The 21126-nt window shown below is 37.6% G+C and overlaps 2 protein-coding genes across 2 annotated transcripts; one reads left to right on the top strand and one right to left on the bottom strand.

Annotated features, from left to right (window-relative positions):
* Positions 1 to 890: 890 nt before the first annotated feature.
* LOC144628228 (uncharacterized) lies at positions 891 to 3114 on the bottom strand. The gene is made up of 2 exons (XM_078486299.1): positions 1684 to 3114; positions 891 to 1271 (listed from the first exon to the last, which is right to left on the bottom strand). The coding sequence occupies exons 1-2, from the start codon at positions 2387 to 2389 to the stop codon at positions 1024 to 1026; spliced, it is 954 nt and encodes a 317-aa protein (XP_078342425.1). The 5' UTR covers positions 2390 to 3114; the 3' UTR covers positions 891 to 1023.
* Positions 3115 to 4317: 1203 nt separating this feature from the next.
* Positions 4318 to 10498, top strand: LOC144628140 (divergent protein kinase domain 1A-like). The gene is made up of 3 exons (XM_078486203.1): positions 4318 to 4526; positions 7983 to 8127; positions 8729 to 10498. Exons 2-3 carry the CDS (start codon positions 8014 to 8016, stop codon positions 9935 to 9937), a joined length of 1323 nt encoding a protein of 440 aa, XP_078342329.1. The 5' UTR covers positions 4318 to 4526; positions 7983 to 8013; the 3' UTR covers positions 9938 to 10498.
* Positions 10499 to 21126: the final 10628 nt, after the last annotated feature.

The following is a 21126-nucleotide window of genomic DNA, read 5'->3' as shown; positions in this document are numbered from 1 at the left end:
ATTTACAGTCAAACCTCTTTCGCTGGGGATCTGGATTTTGTCCGTAATAGCGAGTGTCCGCAATAGCGGGGTGTCCGCAAGCCGAGAGTTGACTGTACTCATAAAAAAAATAACATAATAATAATCATTGTTTTTTTAAATTATTATTTTATTTTGGGACCTTCTCTCGCTGCTCGGAAACATCACTTCCCGAAATATTTTTAATATTTTTGTTTCGTTGTTTCTTTTATTGAAAAAAGTTACTGACTGTCTTCAGAAATATTTTGCTTCTGCAACAAATTTCTCCATTTATGCACCAAGGAAACAGTATAAGAAAACAATGTTTTGGCAACAAAGCTTCCTCATTTGCAAGGGACATTTACATCTTTTTACAAGGAAAGCTTATTACATGATTGAACCTAACGAGCAGAAGTGTTGTTCACGGCAGATGTTCCGCAAAAGGCTTGCCTTCGTTAATGGTTTATTCAAAGCCAGTTTTTAGCTAATAACTACTATTGTCTTTTCAAAGAGTCATTAAAAAAGATTAATTTATTCAGTGTAGGGGTTCACACTATTATTAAAATTCACCTGGCTTTTTCTATCACTGATTTTTTTACTTTTATAATGTGGTTCCATTTGGTGGAACAATGCACTGAATGCTTGCTAAATGACAACGTCGACAACGACACTGATGACAATATTTTAGTAGGGGGTCCTGCTCATCAGTAGGTTATTTTTAAGCAGGTACTACAGACTAAAAAAAATCTAAAAATGCCTTCCTAAATTTAAAAAGCTAAAAATATATTTTTGAAAATACTGTATGTTTTTTATTAAAGATAAAAAATGTACGACTGTAGGTAGGCTACTGGTTTAAAAACATTTTAAGTACGTGAGGTTGCGTTGCTCCAGTCTCAGACCACATAGAAGATAAAAAGCCACTTGCCCTGATATCTTATAAGATTACAATTTAAATACGAAACAGTTAAAGCTTTATAAATGGCAGTGTAGCAGTGGTGCAAATGTGCAACTGCAAAATTATGTATCTTATAAAATTTCCAGCTGTTTTCTCATTTCTTCTAAACGTGATTCATACTCATCTACTAATTTAAATACCGTTTCTCGATCCACCTTTCCCTCCTTAATTTGGTGAATTGTGTTTTTCAGTTTTTCTGCTTCATCACCTTGCAAAGTCTCTAAAGCTTCTTCAAGAACATCTATTTCCATCATATTAGACTTTCTCAGTGCAATCTCTTTAGATGGTGACATCTTTACTGCAAAACTGAACCTTGCACCTGTCAAGTAAACAGGATATTACACTTCTGCACGCTGTAACGTTTGAGCCCTGGCCAGAATCACTACACTGTATTGTTGGGCAAGACACTTAGTGCCTCTCTCTACCCAGATGTATAAACTGGTGATGGCAAATTTAATGCTGAGGTAAACCAGCGATGGACTAGCATTCCATCCAGGAAGGAGTATTTAAAAGTATTGCTACTACTACTTATAAAGTTCCAGCACCTCTTTGAAAAACCCCCACAACAATTTGGATCTTTGAAATATTAAGACCTATTTTGGGTGGTGCTGGGAGGGAAGGGGACGTGAAGATTGCTTGTTTCTCATAAAAAATAAGATAATAATAATCACTGTCTTTTTAAATCATTATTTTATTTTAGGACTAAATAAGTGAATAAATACGATCTGTACCTTCATATGTCAATGGTGGTGGTCTGGCGCTATGTGGAATTGTCCCATGAAAAATAGCAACACGTCCATATTTTGGTCTCACTGCAAAAATGACCTCATTCCCCTCCATATCACTAAAGAACACTGTCTCGCCATGATGGTTCTCGGTCCAGTTTTGATTGAGGTAAATTAACAGAGTAAATTCATTCTCGTAATCTGCACAATCTGTGTGGATCGTAGTTGTGTCGACACTCTGGATATTATTGCATCCAATATCGTAAGGGTAATATCCTTCCCTTCCCGAGACAGCAGTTACAATCTGACTGATCAGCTGCCACAATGAAGTTTGAACAAAGTCGTCAACTTCAAATGCCATAATCCACTGCACATTGTCTGTACTGTCCATGCCAGGAGCATTGTCATTATATCCACTACGTACAACTGTTTGTCTTAGAGCGTCAAGCTCTCTAGCAGGAAGGATGTTATCCAAGACAATGACACAACGGCCATCACTGGTTGTAAAATTCCTCGTGATGAATTGTTTTATGGCCAGCTTTTCACTTGGGGTTGTGTCAGTTTTAGTCAGAAGTTTAAAACTAGGATAATGCTCAAAAGAGTAAGTTCCTCTTGTTGACGCAGCGTCAGCTGATAGTTCCTCAATTTCAGATTGACCCTTTTCATCAGACTGCGAGAGGTGAATTTTAATAAGATACAAGCGTTCTGTCATGTCAATAGCTGGGGGTTTGATCACATATTCCAGCGAGGCAGGTAAAATTATTAGCCTCCCCCTCTTCGGGTACACAGCTTTAAGAATTTCACCTTCCTTATACACAACCAGTTCACCATAACCATTGCATCTCCAATTCTGCACAAGAAAAATAACAGCAATATAGCTGTTGACATTATTTCCATTGAATTCCCGCTTGCTACATGTGTGGCTCGCTTTGATGTTGATTTGGCCTTCTATTGCCAGTATGCTCCAATCACACTTTGAGCTAAAGTGCGATGACAATGTATCTGATACTTTTCTCCAATAAGAAGACCTCGTAAAAGTTGGAGAAGTCAGGTTAGCAGACCAACTGTAGCAGGATTTCGCTGACGATGCCCCCGTTTGACTATATGCGCTGATGTTGATCGGTTCATTTGGCTGGAAAATTCATAGCGTTTCGTCTTGGCTGAGCAAAGTCTTCATTTCCCAAATTTCACTGGTAGTAAATAAATTGTCCTTTACCAAAACATCCTCCGAGGTAAATGAGCCCGCTAAGGGGATCCTTAAAAGAAGACAAGGTAAAAAGACGTAAACTGAGGGGGCCAAGTTTGAATCTGTGGCCATTTCGAAGCGATGTCGACGTCGGCATAAGTTTACAAACTGTATGTTGCCAGGATCTCGATCATCATGTATGTTATCTTTGGGCTCTAGTAGCCGCTCCTGAGGTGAAAACGTGATGCGTTTTATTAGTTGGTAATCAATTTCAGGTCGATTTCAGGAAGAACCTTGGCCTTCCGGTTTTTATTGCGCATGCTCTTAGGTCTAAGCGGAAGTAAATTTCCCAGAACTGAAGGAAATCGAGAAAGTTGAACTATTTCTAACACAGCGACTGCGTCGTACGCCACCTTGGGCATGTACCTTCGAAAAAGTTTCTCTCTAAATGATCTTTCTCTTCTCGAATTTTAGTATCATGACAGGCAAGTTTGGTCCAAACAAGATCGCGCGAGCATCATAAAGTTTACAGGAAAGATGTTTACCAGATAAACGTTAAGAGTAATGTTAAGATTTACAATAATTGTTGTTGTTAAAATTTTAGGAAGGGCTTAGGTGTTACAAGAATACGCTTGCGAAATACAGTTTCGTGGGAGAGGTTTACCCCTAGAAATTATCCATATCATTAACGGAACGTGAGTTGGGCACAAACATATCTCATAAGGCATCAATGCTTTGGTTTTGCACCTTTGTGCGAAGTGTGAACGAAATACAAAAGTAATTAAACATTGCAACTAAAACATCGTAAAAAGTAAGTAAAAAAAGTAAAGTTTGACAGAACAATTAGACAGAATTTTACTAGTGTGTAATAGAATTTAACGAGACTAAAAGTGCGGTTACAAAAGGTAGTTCCTGAATTTTATCTTTTTGTTTTCAACAACACCCGTGTGTACACAATCGCCTTTCGTAGTTAACGCAGCTGGAAATAGAAAATATATTTAAAAAATGCAATGATGCCCAAGTAGTATGTTTGTGCCCAATTTAATCGAGAAAGATAGTTTATAAGTTATATTTTAGGTGTACAATTAAAAACAACTAAGTTAGACTGTTCACTTGACTAAGCAATAAATATTTTAGCAACTGATACATATTTCAGGGAAAAACTGGCTCCTTGGAAACGTTCCATCTATTTGTTCAATGACCAGGTTACAAGAATATCACAACTGATCAGTTAAATTAAGAAAGCAAGTCGTACAGTTTTTATGTCCCTTATTCCTAAAATATTTCAATATTATATTTTTAATGATCCAACACCTAACTATTAACATTAAAAGTACTTTTTACTCAATTAAACACACGAATAAGTATCTAAAGAGAATTTGTATCTTGCTTGCATTTTTATTGTTTTACATTACTCTCCCCTTAGATTGAGCTAGTCCTCTAGCTCTCAAGGTGTTAGTAATAAGATGCAAGCAAGATAACATGATAACCATAACAAAGAAAAATAGAGGCATATAACATAGCCGCGTACCCAACACCGAATTTTTATTTTTTTAAAACAACTGTTTGACTTATGCAATATATATTTTAAACATAACAAACGACGTGAACCTCGACACGTAAGGAGGATGTTCAACGGCTGAACGCCGGAAACAACAATAAGGTACGTATCATGTATTTTTTTGTATTTCTCTTAACGATGTAACAAGAATGAAAGATAAGTGAAGTTATTAATGTAAAGTAGTAATTTTTGACTTGTTTTATACGTATATAAGCATAGCCTCCAGTCAGTGTACTAAGCCTGCCTTATTATAGCCACGAGTAGCACGGTCTCGCCCCTCAGTGAATAATTGACAGACCTAGTGGCAAACCGGCTAAATACTTATGCGGTCATGGCAGGTTTCCGGCCACAAACCCAACACTATTAAAAGTATAGTGTATACTAACAAGAAAAAAATGTGATGAGAAATTGCGACATATTGAGCAACTAAATTTGGTGTGCGACAAAAAAAAAAAGAAAAATGTATACGGTTTAAGTAAATTAAAAATGGATTTCAGCCTTAAATGGAAATGTGATCAAATTCAACTCCTAAGTTATTGTGATTTATAGAACGAAGAACTTCTAATGAAGCAATCTTTGTAGGAATGATAAGGTCAGTGACAGTGATAGAGGCTGGCTAAGAGATCAATCTTGCAAATTGAACAAAATCCTAATCTCGAAGTTGCCATGGAATAAACAAGATGAATTCTGCGAAAGATAATTAGAATGCTCAAAATAGTCACAACTTTCTTTTTTGTTTTTTCTTTTTTTTTTAGTATTTTGGTGAAATAATTTAAAATACTCAGATAAGCAATGCAATCGTGAAAATTTTGTGAATTTACTTTGTAGGTTTTATGTATTCGTGTAGTCGTTTTGTGCTTTTGTTTGTTTGGGTTTGGCTTTGAGTTTTCTTGGTTCTATCAGACTTTGTTTAGATTAGAAGAAAAGAAAACAAAGCTGGTCAAACAGTGATTCATCTCATTAGGAGGTTTGCGTTGTTTTGGCATGAAAAATTTATAAGGTGGTGTATCATTCTTACAAACCTCAACTGTCCATGGCGTTTGGGACATCGCGCTAACGTTCGCTGCGGAAAATGGTTCCTGGAAATTTGCGGTTATAGTACTATGCTGCACTGTCTAGTTTGGTTTGTAATTTTGCTTGAAGAAGATCTCTGTCATTGGTAACAGGTTTTCTAAATTGACGCTCACAAAAATCAGAACTGTTCTGTACCGAATTGTCTGACTGACAGTAATGTTGAATACTTCATCTTCATTATTTATTACCGAGCTTAAAATTTACCATCTTTATTATTTACAGCAATAGATTCTTTTGGAGAATGATATACTGGAAAATTCAGAACTTTCGCTATTTCATCTGTCATAGGATTATCTTTCAGATATTCGCTTAAACTAGGAAAGGTCAATGCTTCCTCATAAGAAGGCAATCTGGGAAAAACCTTAGGCTAAGATACGGCTATGTCCGCTACTTTGCGTTGCATTGACTTGTCCAATTGCTGTGTTTTTGCCGCCGTATCATGCATCAACTCTTCCTGACTTGCTTGGCCAGGCAGGTCAGGGAGAGAAGAGTCCACAGTACAGTTAACTCTCGTTATAGCGGACACGCTCGGGGCGTCGTTTAGTGTCCGTTATAGGGAGTCCGTAATGGCGGGAGTCATTTCCAGTCAAACCTCTTTCGCTGGGGATCTGGATTTTGTCCGTAATAGCGAGTGTCCGCAATAGCGGGGTGTCTGCAAGGCGAGAGTTGACTGTAGCAAGAGTCCGTAATAGCGGGAGTCATTTCCAGTCAAACCTCTTTCGCTGGGGATCTGGATTTTGTCCGTAATAGCGAGTGTCCGCAATAGCGGGGTGTCCGCAAGGCGAGAGTTGACTGTATCTAATTCCTGTTGAATGGAAGTTGAATTTGGATATAATGTATGCACAACTTGATCAGGGTTGACTGAGCCTGAGTAAACGAATTATACGTGCTATAGAGCATGTTTGCGTGCGCTGAGTTGTTGACTAAGTATCCATCCTGCGGACCGGCGGCAAAGCGCGTTAGAAAAGCGTCCAAAAGGGCTGCCAAATCGCCACTAGTCCCAGATGGTAACGCTAGGAACCATGCGTGTGCGATTCCTTTTAAATAAAGAGGAAAAGCGTTTAACTGCATATCATTTGACCAGTTATTTAGCTTGGCGATACGTTGGAAGTTATCCAACCATGCTGATGCATCGCCAACTGGACTACCATCTTTTTGAAAAAGAATTCTCTTTTGACCGGAATTCTTGCAGCTAGAGCAGCTAGAGGGCTGTGGTTATAGAATCTCAACAACTAAGTGTGTACTGAGAGAAGTCTCATTTAGTGCACGGTCTCCTGAATTAAAGAGCCATTACATCTGACCACAGAAAAATATAATAAATATCTAGAATTTATGATGCATCTCTTATCAACGACATTCCAGTTATAGCGTCGAACCAATTGCAACTTTAATTTCTCTTCTCACGGGTGGTTATTTTGAAATAACGCGTTTCCTCCTACAGAACCGAAACGATTTTTATTACTTGAGCGCCTCTTAAAAGTGATTTATTTCAGCTAACAATCGGCAAAATACCATTAAATCATGCATCTGGGATCAAGACCGTTCTGTATTGCCATCAAATTTCTCAAACATACAGCCGTCTTACATTGAACGAGATTATTTTGCACACAAAATGTTTTGACAGCCAAAAATGTATCAGTGTTGCAAATCACCACCAAATATTGATGTCACGTATCGCATTAAAATAAGCTATACGAATGATTTACTTCACTCTCCTTTTCGCTAGATACGCTAGATTTGCTTGACCACATGTTGAAAGCCATGCAGCTTCTACGCGATCCACCAGTCCACGTAAATGTTTAACGCACTGACGTCAATGTTCTAAGAATGGCCTGTTAGTATTCACAGGACACCTCATAGTCAAATGTGCAAGAATCGCGTTTCGACATGTGTGCTGGATAAATCACTATACAGTGGACTGCGTGGTTTTTGTTAAACCTTTTGACACTGGATAGCGATTCTATTTACTAGATAGAGTTACCCACGGCCACTTTTGAAAATCGTTTTCACGTCAAGCTCTTTCCAGAACAATGAGAAAAACAACAGAAATTTCTTCCTTTATGATTTTATTGGTCGTCGCTGTAGTAGTGAATCATTTCTCTCGTCACTCATTCTCAATATTAAAACATTTTAAGCAAGTCAACGGATTCCCGATTCCCGATTCCGGATTCCGTGTTTAGGGTTGACCGGTTTATAGCCTTTATTGTTTTTTAAGACAGCCAGTAGTTTTAAATATTATTAGTACACTGAGTTGTAACACAGTTGAACTTTCCTGTACATGCATGTGTTACCTGACCTCACTACAACAAAAGTTTTTCCAGTAAAAATAGTCAGAACCTGTCAGCAGGCAACCACTCTATTGTAAGTGACTGTGGCCACTTCTGGAGCTTAGGGTTTGAAGCCCGGGGTTTGAAGTTGCTAGGCAGCCTGAGATGAGACCAATTTGGAATGTGAATTGTGCAGTTCTCTTTCTCTGATTAACAGGTACTGTGAAGATTAGAGTTCACCTTCTAACATGGCGGGATGGAAACTGACAATGTCAGTTATGATAGCTGTTGTCATCTATGCCTTACTGACTGCGGTTGACAAACATTTTAAGTGCAATTTGCCTTCCGTTGTTAGTTCACTGGTAAGTTATTAGTTTACAAATTCAGATGGTTAATAATAATTTCAAACCTGTTAAAACACTGGGCAGTATCTTTAAGAAACCGAAAGACCGCCCCTCTACAAATCAGATCAAGGGAATTGTGTACAAAGTCAAGTGCAAAACATGTGATTTTACCTATGTGGGAGAGAGCAAAAGATCTTGGAATTCGCGCGGCGCAGAACACAAACCTGGCACAAAGTCAAGCAACGAAAGCGCAATAAAACTTCACGCGGAAACAACAGACCATGACATTCATCCAGATTACGTGGAAATTTTAGAAAGAAACGTGAATAATAGACAACAACGCCTTTTCCTAGAAGCGCTACATTCCATCCAACGAACATATACATTTTCCGCAAGTTTATTTAGCATTGGGAAAATCCCTAGAGACCGGCGGCGTATAAAAAAAACTTATTATGCAAAAAGAACTGAACCAATTTTAACTCTGATGAAGGTAACAGAGAGTTACCGAAAATTCAGTTTTTATACGTTTTTTACAGATCAGATACAAACCGTTTTTTAATCAGATTTCCTTCAGTTGGTTCCTTTTCATGTGACATTTAATTTCTTGTTCCCGTTTCAGTGTTCATCTTATAAGGCAGGACATGTGTCTGGACCACTGTGCTCTGATCTTTGTGAACAGAACAACATCCACCTTGGAAAATGTCTTTCAATGGTGCCCGAAAAAAAGGTTTATGATGGAGAATGGCATGGAAGACAAGTTATTTTCAAAGCAAACATGAAGTGGTTTATGGAATTTAAAGAACGTCAGAAACAAACAGACAGTGATTTAGTGTCATCATTTGAAAGTGAAGTTTCTTCTTGGGTGGAAACTTTGTTTGGCGATTGTTCTCACTGCAGTACACTTGTCTCACAGTTACTATCACTTGGTGACAGCAATAATGATCAAATTGTAACAGCCTCTGAGGCTAGGACATTTGTCTCATTATTGTACCAAGAAGAACCCTTTATGTTGATGGCTTTGAATGAAAGTAACCACTCTGTGGATTTCTATGGTTATTGTGGCGGGCTGTATGTAACTGAAAAAGTACATACTATTGCCTCAAATGTCTTTGGAGAGAAATCGGTATTGGCGGAGTTTTCTTTCTTGCCTGATCTATTTGAGCCAGTGGAGGAGATGTTAAGAAACTTTGCTGGAAAGATTTTAGAAGTGGCTTTTTCTAATGTTTTTACCTTTGTAAATGATGCCCTGACTCATACAAAATATATAATTTCTAGTACGTTTTTTCAGAAGCACATTCCAAGCCAAAAGGAAAAGTTTGATTTTCTCCACTCATTGCTGGATGCCACTTTGGCTCTGTCCAGTAATCCTTATGGCATCATCCAATCTTGTGATATGCACCTTGGAAATTTTGGAATCAACAATGATTCTGTGGTAAAGGTCACCGACCTTGATTTAATGTACCCTGTTGTTTTCTTGAGAACTCTCCTAGAGCAAAAAGAATGTGTATCTGATGAAGACTGCTGGGTTGGTCATATAGAAGATTGTCACTCATCATGTGACACTTCCACCAGCACTTGTACGTCGATGGTACAAAAACAGGATTTAGTCAATATCTGTGAGACACAACTCCCATTTGTTTTTGGAAGTTCCTCCTCCTTAGAACCTGCCGGACATAACACTACCTGTTTGAGAGAAGCTATAGGAGAGCTTGTCATGTATTGCCAGGCGTTGCCAGTGGCTTACACAACTGAACAATTAAGACATGACATCCTAACTGTCAAAGAAAAACTGAGATTTTTAGAGTACAATTTATCTGCTGTGTGCTAAGACATGAAACTGCACGTGAAACAGTTAACTGAGATGTGACTGGTCTATTGTAGAATCTTTGATGAGTTTATCATCTGATTTTCAACAAATCAAATGTATAAATTACTAATATATTTCATTCAGATTGAAATTAGTGGAATAATAAATCCCGTATTCCACGGTTTAACATATAATACAAGCGGACATTTTGCTTATTGCTAGTATTTTTCCGAGTTCTGTCGCACAATATCCGCGTGTATTGTATGTTAGACCAACGAATAAGGTGTATATACATACCTCAAAACGTTGCTGCTGTAAATATATTTCATTCATATTCTCCAAACATAACACGCTTAACAAAATATTTGATTTTCTGAAAATCTTCCACTGGCTAATTTTCCGATGTCCTCAGGAAAATAGGCTTTCCAAAGACGATAACCCAATATTAAAACAGAAGCATCCATGACAATCTGAAAAACGCGTTTGCTGACTCATTCTATAAACAAATAAACACGTAGCCATCGCCTGGTGTACCTTTTATTATAAAAGAAAACTTTTCCATTAACTCTGTCAAAATCGAGGTCAAGTAAAGTTATTCTTATGGTATAGCTCAGTAGCTGATTTTTGAAACGTAGAATAACACGGTTTTGTTTAGTACATGTACTATTGTGTAGTAATCAAATATAAGAAAACATTGAAAACAACTGGACAGAAAACGAAAATTTCCTCCTAAAGGAACTTTCTTTTTCCGTTATCAAAAACCAAGTGGCCTTCAACGAGTTGTGTAAAAGAGTATAAAAGAGTAGCCGCTTTATTACTTTTTGGTATAAGAAATATCAATCAATTCCGCAGCCAATCGATGACTTACACATCACGTCCACGGTTATTATCACGGCACTCAAATTTATTGGGACTATGCCAGAGAGTTCGCCTATTTTTGGTCTTAAATGTTCTGAAATAAGTGGCAGGCAACTTTAGCCATGAAAAAAATTCTTTGAATACTTAACTGAAGATATAACCTTTATTTGGGGATAGAAATCAAACTTCGGCTATAAATATCCATCCGAGTTATCCGCAGGCCAAACGTGCTTTTTAACAGGTTTAGTGCTCTAAAATAGCAATTGTTTATACAAATTGACCATTATTTTGAAGATTCCAACGACAAAAATATAAATTTTGACTGTTCAGAAATCTGTTAAAATCCGCGACATAGTCCCTTTAACGCTCGGCATGCATCTTAGCTTGGCTATCAAAATGTCGAATTTAACCTCGAGAAAAAAGTTAGAGACAAACTAGAGACAAAAAGCTTGCTGCTATTATGATTGTGTCGCAATGTTCTGTGTGTACTCCCCAGTTCGCCAATTTAGAAATCAACTTTTGTACGTTAACCCAGCTGTATTTGTATTACTAGCGATGCATCTGAAATTACAGTAAAAAGAACAAATCTCATTAGAATATTGTCCCTCATTCGCAAATTAAAAATTACTTAAGTTACAGAAAAATATATAAACATCGCTTTTTGATGTTAAGCGAGAAAAAACCTAACACATTAACATTTCAACAAGAAGCTTGAGAAGCTTGAGAAGCTTAAAATCGGGCGCTTAATAATTAGCTATCTGTTTTGACTTGAAAGGCAGGGTACAGTACAGTAAAAATCACTGGAAAAACAGTCACTTAAACCTATTCAGGCCGGGAGGAGGGGGCCTTTGAGGCCCGCGCTGACTATGGACGCTTATAACTTTTTCAAGATTCAACCAAACGCTGCCAAACTTTGCGCGTTTATCTAAAATTTATCTCGCAATAATTTGGTAGGATTAGTTATTGTGCCAGTAACTTGAAATCACCATGGCAACGTCATTTTGACAGGCTTGTTTTCCCAAATTTGAATTTTTCGTGTTTCTATTTAATAATGAAAATCTGGAATGTTTTCAAAATTGCATTATTACTTAATGACATAATGGTCTCAATTTATAAAAATATATTTCGCACAATACAAATAAACGATTGAACTAGACGTCTAGAAAATATAAATTTGTAACACTTAGCAAAGTGCAGCCTTTTCGCAATACTTAATAAAGGCGGAGTTTTTACCTGAAGACCAATTTTTCCAACGCTTTAGGTGGCTGACGCATTTCAGTATTTTCCAGCCCTTACACTTTAATGGAACAGTATACAACTCCTAATCAGGTAACTACTATTGTCACGAAAATGATCACAACTTATTGACCAATGATTAGGTATTTGTTTCATACCATTACTGTAATAGCAACTGGTGAATAATAGTAGTACTGACCCAAAGTATAAGGGCTGGAAAACACTGAAAACCATTTCAGCCGCGTTTCAAGGAATCCAAAAAAGCTTTATCCCATATATATTTGCTTTGCAGTATTTTGTTAATTTTTGGATTTTGGGGGATGTCTAGGAGGCCATAGTTTTTCTCAAAGGATTAGACAAATAAGAAATATTGGAGATTTAATGTGATTTTAAAATTTGAATTTGTATACGTAATTGGACTACATGCTGTCCAATTTGGAAATAATTTGATGAAAAAAATTCCGAGGGCAGCCAAAATTGGACGAGGCCGTAGGCCGAGTCCAATTTGGCTGTCAGAGGAATTTTTTGAATCTAATTATTTCCAAAATTGGACAAGCATGTAGTCCGGTTACATATTAATTATATAGCTTGTAGTCAGTCAATCCAGCATAAACAATAAACTTATGTCCAGAACGGGAAAAGCATTCAACAATAGTAGGCATAACACAGCACATGCAACTCACTCAGAGCATTGTCTTCACAAATAAAACTTAAACAAAACAGTGGAATTTTATTCACCTGAGTTTGCGAAGCTTGCTACAAAGTGAGTGAAAACACTGCATCAATCAATTAAAGTCGTAAACAAAGTGTCCGAAGAGCTTTAAAACTTCTTGAATCTGACATACTCCTTTCCACTATATCGTTCGTACTTCATCGCCGTCTTTTCTTTTCGAATTTCAGCAAAAAACGACAAAGAATTGCATCTAGCTCATGGCGATGAATATCTGACAGATTTCTTGCTTCGCTTCGCTGCACTTACGTTCACCCAAGTTTTGTTCTATTGGATTGAAACTATCCAAATTTAATCCCAAATTGGACAATTCCCAGAAATTAAGGAAAAATAGCTGCGCTGACAATATAGGATTTACTGACGGCTATATAATTAGAAGTTAAAAATTGGTGGACGGACACCAAACAGTCTCCTGACAACCCGGAGTGCTCTTGCGAGGGGTCAACTGTTTGGAGGTGTTTCCATTCTTTTCTTCAATCCCTTCTTTAAATCTCTTAAAGTTCCATTCAAATTCAGGTAGAACCCCACCTTAAGTTTTGTTCTTGTGAGAAAACAACAGAAGTCAAAGGTTGCGTGATATAACCAAGCATGGATTTTAATTCTCCCTCCCTTTCCATCTCCTTAGCATTTCACCCCCACTTGTCCCTCCCTTTCTACTCTCATTCAGTTTAATGTTTGTTTACATTTCCTAACCAATTCAGTATCGTACTAATCTGTACCAAGCAATCAGATAATAACAGAAATTTGCCTTAATTTTGATCTCCCATACCAAGACCTTAGAGTATAAACCGCTAATAAAACAAAACACACTTGATAATAATTCTCTGAGGTTAAACACCTTGCAGTATTAACGTACTAACGAACTTGATAACAAACCCCATGTCGTACTAAGGGACTGGTCAATAAGTACCAGGGGGGGGGGGGGGGGTGGGCCGGAGCAATTGGAAAAGTGGTGGCTCAAAAATTTGTGACCCACCCCTTCCTTCTGGCTCAAAACTGACTGACCCACCCCTGATAGGGGATTGAAAATTACACGACCCAAAAAAAATTTTTATATTTTTATATTTTTAAATTTTTATATTTGGGCCTTCTGAAATGGCTAGAAATTCATTTAAAACTGCTCACATGGAGAAATTTACAATTTTATATACTGATGAATACAACTTTTCTTGGAACTATGGTAGTTCAAAGTCAGTGAATAAATAAGATGACCCACCCCTACCTGTGGATCAAAATTACATAACCCACCCCTTTTTGAGGGCTCAAAAACTGATGACCCACCCCGTTTCTGCTCCGGCCCACCCCCCTGTACTTATTGACCAGTCCCTAAGGATCTTTACTGATCAACATAGAAAATAAGTTCACAATGGTTTGTTCCCAAAACGTTTTTTACTGTACAGAGGGTCTGTATATTGACCTGTAACTTGTATACCGTATTGAAAAATTCAGAACGAACCGACTTCTGCCCGCTACCATGATATCATGTTGAAAAATTAGCTCGTTCAAAACAGCCGTTTACTGGCAGTCTTTGAAAATCCTGAATCTCGTCAAAATGAGCCAAAATAAAGTTTTAAAATTTCCTTTATCAATATGGTTCTTATCTTTTTATTCAATTCTATGAACTGCTTTTATGCAGTACTGCAGTCCACAAAGATTTCAATTTCCTCAAAGTTTCGGGACAAATGGATACAAAATATTTCGTGCAGAATGTAATTTGATTAAGCGAATGTTTTCACGTCTATAAATACTTCAAGCAGTGAACGAAAAACCGTTTTGTTTTCATCGATGAGAACCACTTTCAAATAGTTAATGCATAAAAAATAACAATCAGATCAGAATACAATAATTATTAATGTAAGGTCTCGCTATTATGTCTCGGCAGAGATACTTCTTTTTTGCAAGTTCAAATGTATGCAAATTTCGTGTGAAATGTAATTCGATTCCATTGTCTTGTTTACAAACTCTTTCTTAAGAAAGTTGTATTTTCGTGAATAAAACCCATTGGCCTGTTTTGTTTTCCTGATCATGTTTGTCTGTGATTTTTACAAAACATGTGGTCTTTTTTTTCGGAACTTTAAGTTGTACAAAAATTCCTATTTTGAACACAGATGTCACTTCCGGAATTTCTCATCTAAAATTCAATTGATATTTAATTATAATTTTCATTCGATAGCTTTACTGATCTCGTAAAAAATTCCATTCAAGTTCACACCAATACTGTACATTGCCAATGTTTTGCTGTCGTCTTGAGAAGTGTCTTACTAACGTCACTAGTCAAATCTAAAATATATCCAAACCATCTTGTGCAAACATTCTACTCTTTGTGACAGGCGACTTTGACGCCCAACTGTGCGGAAATGAAAATCGACATACCCTTCTTGCTAAATATATAAAAAATAGTTTTAAAGTGGAGTCCGCCTCAAAAAAATGTACCGCCAGATCACACTGCTATTTGTAGAAACCAGCAAAGCGTCTAGTTTCAAAGTTTCCCACAAAAACATTGCGTGACATGAATGACGTTACCCCTTTTATTTACAAAAATAGCTTCAACTTGTCAAAGCAACTACAGTTTCACAATGGTGATTATTAGTACTTTACCCCTTAAGCTTTTTTCTCTGTCCTCCCGCCGAAGCAAAGAAGAGAAACAGATTGCAGATTAGCCCAAAAGTCGACCCAGTGTTCCTACAACGATTTACTGTCAAAACTGAAATGAAACCGATTGGCCCAGGCTATCCCCGTCATTTTTAGCCGACAGGAGACTATCGTCTAGGACGACCAAAGGGTAAACTATAAATCGGCCACGCCCGATTAATAAGTCCTTGACGGTTCTTGTCGTTTTTCGGTGCCTATTCATCTTCGGCATCTTTCTCATCCACCTCTCGTTCTGTCCTGTGTCTGTCATCACACGAACAAGCTGATTCTCAAAAAATCTGCCACAAAAGGAAATTGACAAAAACAATATGAAAACCATATATCGAAAGTTTCTTATTCTAAAATTTTATCATACGTCTTAATTCAGAGCTACAAAGAAGTTCCTCCTTTTGAGTTATTGATACTGTTCTTACAGTACCTCTTTCCACTAGCGAAATTTTACAAAATTCCTTCGCGGCGAAAAGGTAGCGCGAATCCAGAACAGACTCCAATCGAGAGTGGGTTAATTCTAGATTACTATTAATTAACTATTACAACATTCATTTTTAAAATAGTTTCCCAAGCCGACTAAGCTAACTAAACGTCGAGTGTATCTTTCAGTAAACAAAACATGCCGTTATGACGCCGGAAATCCAGCTCACTCATACTATACCCCGTGACTCACGCAAACCTCCGACTTACGTGCTACTACAGTCATTCCTTTCTAAACATTTTTTTTTACCACCACCGTACCTTTCTACCCAAAAAACTCATGAAACCGCCCGGTTTTAACCTGTTTTAACCTTTCAAAAATTAGAGCGTTCGAAACTAAATAAGATCCGTAATCACAAACAACATACAGCCGTTTACCAGCACTCTTTAAAACTCCTGAAACCCTTCAAAATCAGGCAAAATAAATCTTTGAAATAACCTTTATCAATGTTTCTTATTTTTTATTCAGTTCTATAAAATGCCTTTCATACACTGCTGTCAAACAAAAATTTCAATTTCCTCAAAGTTTCAAGACAAAAGGATAACAAATATTTCGTGCACAATGTAATTTGATTAAGCCAATATTATCACGTCTAAAAATACTTCAAGCAATTCAGTGAAAACCCGTTTTTTTTCGTATCAACGAAAACCACTTTCGAATAATCAATACATGAAAATAACAATAAGTTCAAAAGGAAGAAAGGAACCTTTCTAATTATTTGAAGACTTTCAAAGCCGTGATATTATGCATCCAATCCGCGATAAAATTTAATTACAACAAAATCCAAGTTCTCATTTTGAAGTCCATTTTTTTCAGTTGATACCTTTATCCAACTTGTGAAAAATTCCATTCAAGTTCCTATTAATACTGTACATTCCCAATGTTTTGCTCAGGTCTTCAGAAGCGTCTTACTAACCAAATCTAAAATAATTCCAAAACATGCTGTACAAACATTCTACTCTTTGTGACAAACGACTTGACGACCAATTGTTCAGAAATGAAAATCGACACAGTTCTTGCTAAATAAAAAAAAAGTTTTACGGCGGAGTCAGGCTCAAAAAATATAGCGCAAGATCACACCCCCATTCATAGTCAGAAACCAGCAAACCATCTAGTTTGCTAAAAAAAAAAACACTGCGTGACATCAATGACGTTACCTTTTTCATTTACAAAAATAACTTTAACTTGTCAAAGTAAGTGCAATTTCACAATGGTGAATATCAGTACAGTATGGGGCCCAGTTCTCGGCCGGGTCCAGTTCTCGGCCACTTTGTGTTTAACGCGTTTTTCACACTCCAGTTGAATTAAAAGAAAAAGGTATTTCCTTCAAACGATAGACTGATTCATGTGCTTTAAGTATCTTGAGTTTGATCGTTCAATTCGATATAGAAAGCTCACACGTCGAGTTTACGCGGAGGTAGGTGAATTTGCATTCCCGAAAAATTTGTTTGTTTACGGCTCCTTAAAATTCATGGATGTAGTTAAATTCGTATTTTATCCAAAAGCCCCCACCATACGAGCTAATTTTTGGCATGTGAAACGTAGAATAATTCAGCTTTCTGCTTTAGTTAACTTTTCGTTGAACCGTTGTATTTTTTGGTCTTAATTTACTTCGAAATTTTTTCTTGCGACGTTTGCGTATTTGCCAGTTCTCGGCCACCCTGCTCGCTATCACAGCTTAGCGCTTGGTTTTTAATATAATTTCATCTGCTGCTGCCAGAATGAAAGAAATAAATGTTTTAAAAATAAAGTTCAATCTTATCTCTAAGTTTTGAGCTGACTCTTGTCTTGTCTATTATTTCTACAACACCTAAATCTTTCAAGACCTTTTCACTGCAAAATAAACCATCTAAATGCACGGGTCACACAATGCGGTTTTGCCAGAACCTGCACATAGGCAACTAGGCGCGTTAAAATCCTTCTTTTCTAAAGTAAAACAAAGCCTCATAAAAATAATTTGGGATCGATATAACATAAATAGGTTTACAGAGTGATTTTATGACTGTGAAAATTAATTGAGCATTTTTTTTACAGATAATTACGCACAAGCTTTTTAGTGGCCGAGAACTGGGCCAAGGTGGCCGAGAACTGGTCCCACAAATGAAGCTTTTATTTTTATTATTGCTCGGGCAAATTAATTTTTGACCGGTCGATAGCTTTACACCAAAAAGCTGAATAATGTAGCTAGCTCTGGGAGAAATTTCAAGTTCCTGCGGTTCTTCTGAGGTAAGAAATACAAGTTTACGTCAAAAGTGGCCGAGAACTGGGCCCCATACTGTACTTTGCCCCGTAAGCTTTTTTCTCTGTCCTTCCGCCGAAGCAAAAAAACACAACCTGATTACACATTAACCCAAAAGTCGACCAAGTGTGCCTGCAACGATTTCCTGTCAAAACTAAAATGAAAACCATTGCGGTATGCGTCACCCGTAGCGGTTTTGTAGCAACCCCAAGCTATCCCCTTCTTTTTGGCCGACAGGAGACTATGCTCTAGGACGACCAAAGGGTAAACTATAAATCGGCCACGCCCGGTTAATTACAGTTTTTTTTATCGATGTGTGCCTTTTAAACAAAATGAATTAGTTTTTCAAATTTCCTCCTTATCAGGATTGCTTGGTTTCAGCTCAATTTCTAATGGCCCATTTACACGTCATGTCCAAAGCACTTACAATTTTACTTAATTAAGAAACGTGTTTTAATAACGTACTTTGGCGCACCTATCAGTTAAGTTTAAAACGCTAGTGTTATGAATTCTGGGGAAGTCTTTTGCACGACAACCTACAATTCGTTCGACGACTTTAACTTACAATTTTGTCTCATCAATAAAATTATTGACGATCACAAAGCTCTCTCTTGGCTCCGCGCTCTCTCTGCTTTCTCTCCTACCACGAAAAAAAGCTTCCTTGAAAGATAATGGATCCGTTGGTAAGGTAATGGCTACTTCTCATTCAATAGTTTCCTTTTTAATACAACGGTTATTCAGTCGAATCTGTCAGCCTGTGATGAATCAGGGTATCAAGGTCTTCTTTTACTACGCCATTTCCTGATCAATTCTAAGGGAATAAGGGACCGTTCATGAGCATTGGGGGAGGGGAGTGGTGGGATTTTGGGTCATCCCCAAACAATTGGCATTGAGGGGGGGGGGCTTCGCCAAAAAGGGGAGGGGGGGTGCAAGTGGCTCACTAGAAAGAAGGAGGGAGTTACAGAAAGAATCACAAATTACCTTAAAGGTGGCGTTTTAGTAAGTAGTAGTAGTTTAGTAGTAGTAAACTGTGGAAGAAAAGGCCGAAAGTTTTAGCGCGTGTGTATTGACAATGCAAAATGGTATTCAAAGCCATTGATTATTAATAATATTATCAATTCTTAACTCTCGTGCAAGTATTAAACAGTTAGAAAATGTTCATCGATTCCCAGTACTCATGATTCAGAAACTGTCTCTCTCTTGGAGAGAATGACGTTAAACTCTTTTCCTGTATTGACGAAACCGAAAGGTTGCCATGTTAGTTTTTAGTTTCGTTCAACGCTAGCTTGCTCAGTAAAATGCACAATTATAGTATTTCAGCCTCTTCCTGCTTTTCTCAGAATCGACGGGATCTCTGCTTTGGTGAGAGGTGAAAAAGAAATGATTTCAGACACATGTCACTGGAAATTATAATTCATTCATCGTAGCAACACTGTTTGAACCATTGTATGAAAATAAAAGTAAAATATAGACAATTGTTACTAAGTTACACTCTAAAATTATTACATGTGTAAAGCGAGTATCTACTTCCGCCTCTGCCCTAAGGTCTTCAAAGACGACTACGTGACTGGCGATTTAACAAGTATTTTAAACACTATACAAAGATTGCTGAAAAAGTTTCTTGTATATCATTAAGATATAAGTGTCAAGAGAGAAGGTTACTCGAATTGAAAAGAACAACTACAAATATTTTTATATCAGACGAACATACACACACAAAACCGTATTCTGTATGCAAATACAGTTCACGCCACGCTCGTATAGATCACTTCCGTTCACCCAACAAACTAAGTTTCTTTTACTCCGACATCACGCTTAAGGATTGGGATCCCTTAAGGATTAGGTCGTAGTTCCTTGATATGCTCGATAGCTTTGCCGATTTCCTCAATGTGAAGTCGAGCTAATAAATCCACTGCATCAGAGATCATTTCTTTTTTCTTTATCAACGCCTGTAGCTCTTCCTCAACGGCTCGCTTCTTCTCGTCATCAAACCAATCTTTGAAGAGAAAATCTCCGCTTTGAAAACTCTCCGCGTCAAACGATTTCCACGTACGTATTCCCGTGAAGGCGATCACAAATGATCCCTCGGGTATAGTACGGAGCTTTTTGGCGTCTTCTTCCCAGCAAACCACTCGAAGACTGCCACCAGACTTGTAGCCATAGCCGTAGTGAAATACGCCTCGTTTGTCCGAGAAACAAACGAGGGTTTTGGAGTCGATATCGTCTTGTTTAGCAAGCATCACGCCGTGTCCGATATCTTGAACGCTTTTGCCAAGGACATGCATTAGATGCAAAGTATCCATTTGCTCTAAGCTCTATACTAATTAACAGAGAGGAAATGACCTTCCACGGCAATACGTCACAAATTAAGCCGTGTCTTTAAAAGAGCTGGGTCGAGGTTATCGTTTTCATTTTGATAGCTCTTTTGCTCCTGTATATAGGGCCTTCCACGAGTTGCTCGAAATTTCTGAAAAAGATGCTCCAAAGTTGCTCCAAAAATCGAAAAAATAACACACTGCTTTTTTTGTGTGTCTTTTTGCCTAGCGCCTTGATATATATAGTAACCTGCCCCCAATGTTCCCTTCAGTTGTAATATTAACACCCAGAGTGATCTGTTTTATCATTGCTGTACTTCTTTCGCTCTTCAGAGAGTGTGTTTTTTCATTCTTTCTTTTTCTCTTTTTTTTTTCGAATTACCTTAAATGTTATTGTCCATGATTTATCTGTTTTTAACTGCCTGCTGGTGCTTGCCTGGCGCTACGGGCCCTACAGTAAGGATGTAATGCACCACTGATCAGGAGTGAAAAAAGATACAGATGAACGCACATGATGAACCTTTAGTAAATTGTTATTATAACGTACACTCAGGGTATTATTCTAGATGAAAAGCCTTTTTTCTCCCCCCTCCCTCCCCCCTCTACCCCATCCCCCACTCCCACAGAAAGATGTTTACCCGACAACAAGAATACTCAGATCGAGGCTGGTTTCTTGGAACTATGACATCATTGTCAGAATTATACCGA

This window comes from Oculina patagonica, chromosome 1 (genome assembly GCF_052425735.1).
Source record: "Oculina patagonica isolate OP01 chromosome 1, crgOcupat, whole genome shotgun sequence".
Lineage (NCBI taxonomy): Eukaryota > Metazoa > Cnidaria > Anthozoa > Scleractinia > Oculinidae > Oculina > Oculina patagonica.
Note: the sequence above shows the minus strand (reverse complement) of the source record. Positions and strands in the feature narration are given on the sequence as shown.

Bases quoted from the DNA above. Each gene is read 5' to 3' on its own strand.
- LOC144628228 (XM_078486299.1), bottom strand. From the start codon at position 2,389: ATGACAGAACGCTTGTATCTTATTAAAATTCACCTCTCGCAGTCTGAT. The intron at 1,272-1,683 runs GTACAGATCGTA...TTTACTTGACAG, and splicing joins ACCACCATTGACATATGAAG to GTGCAAGGTTCAGTTTTGCA.
- LOC144628140 (XM_078486203.1), top strand. From the start codon at position 8,014: ATGGCGGGATGGAAACTGACAATGTCAGTTATGATAGCTGTTGTCATC. The intron at 8,128-8,728 runs GTAAGTTATTAG...TTCCCGTTTCAG, and splicing joins CTTCCGTTGTTAGTTCACTG to TGTTCATCTTATAAGGCAGG.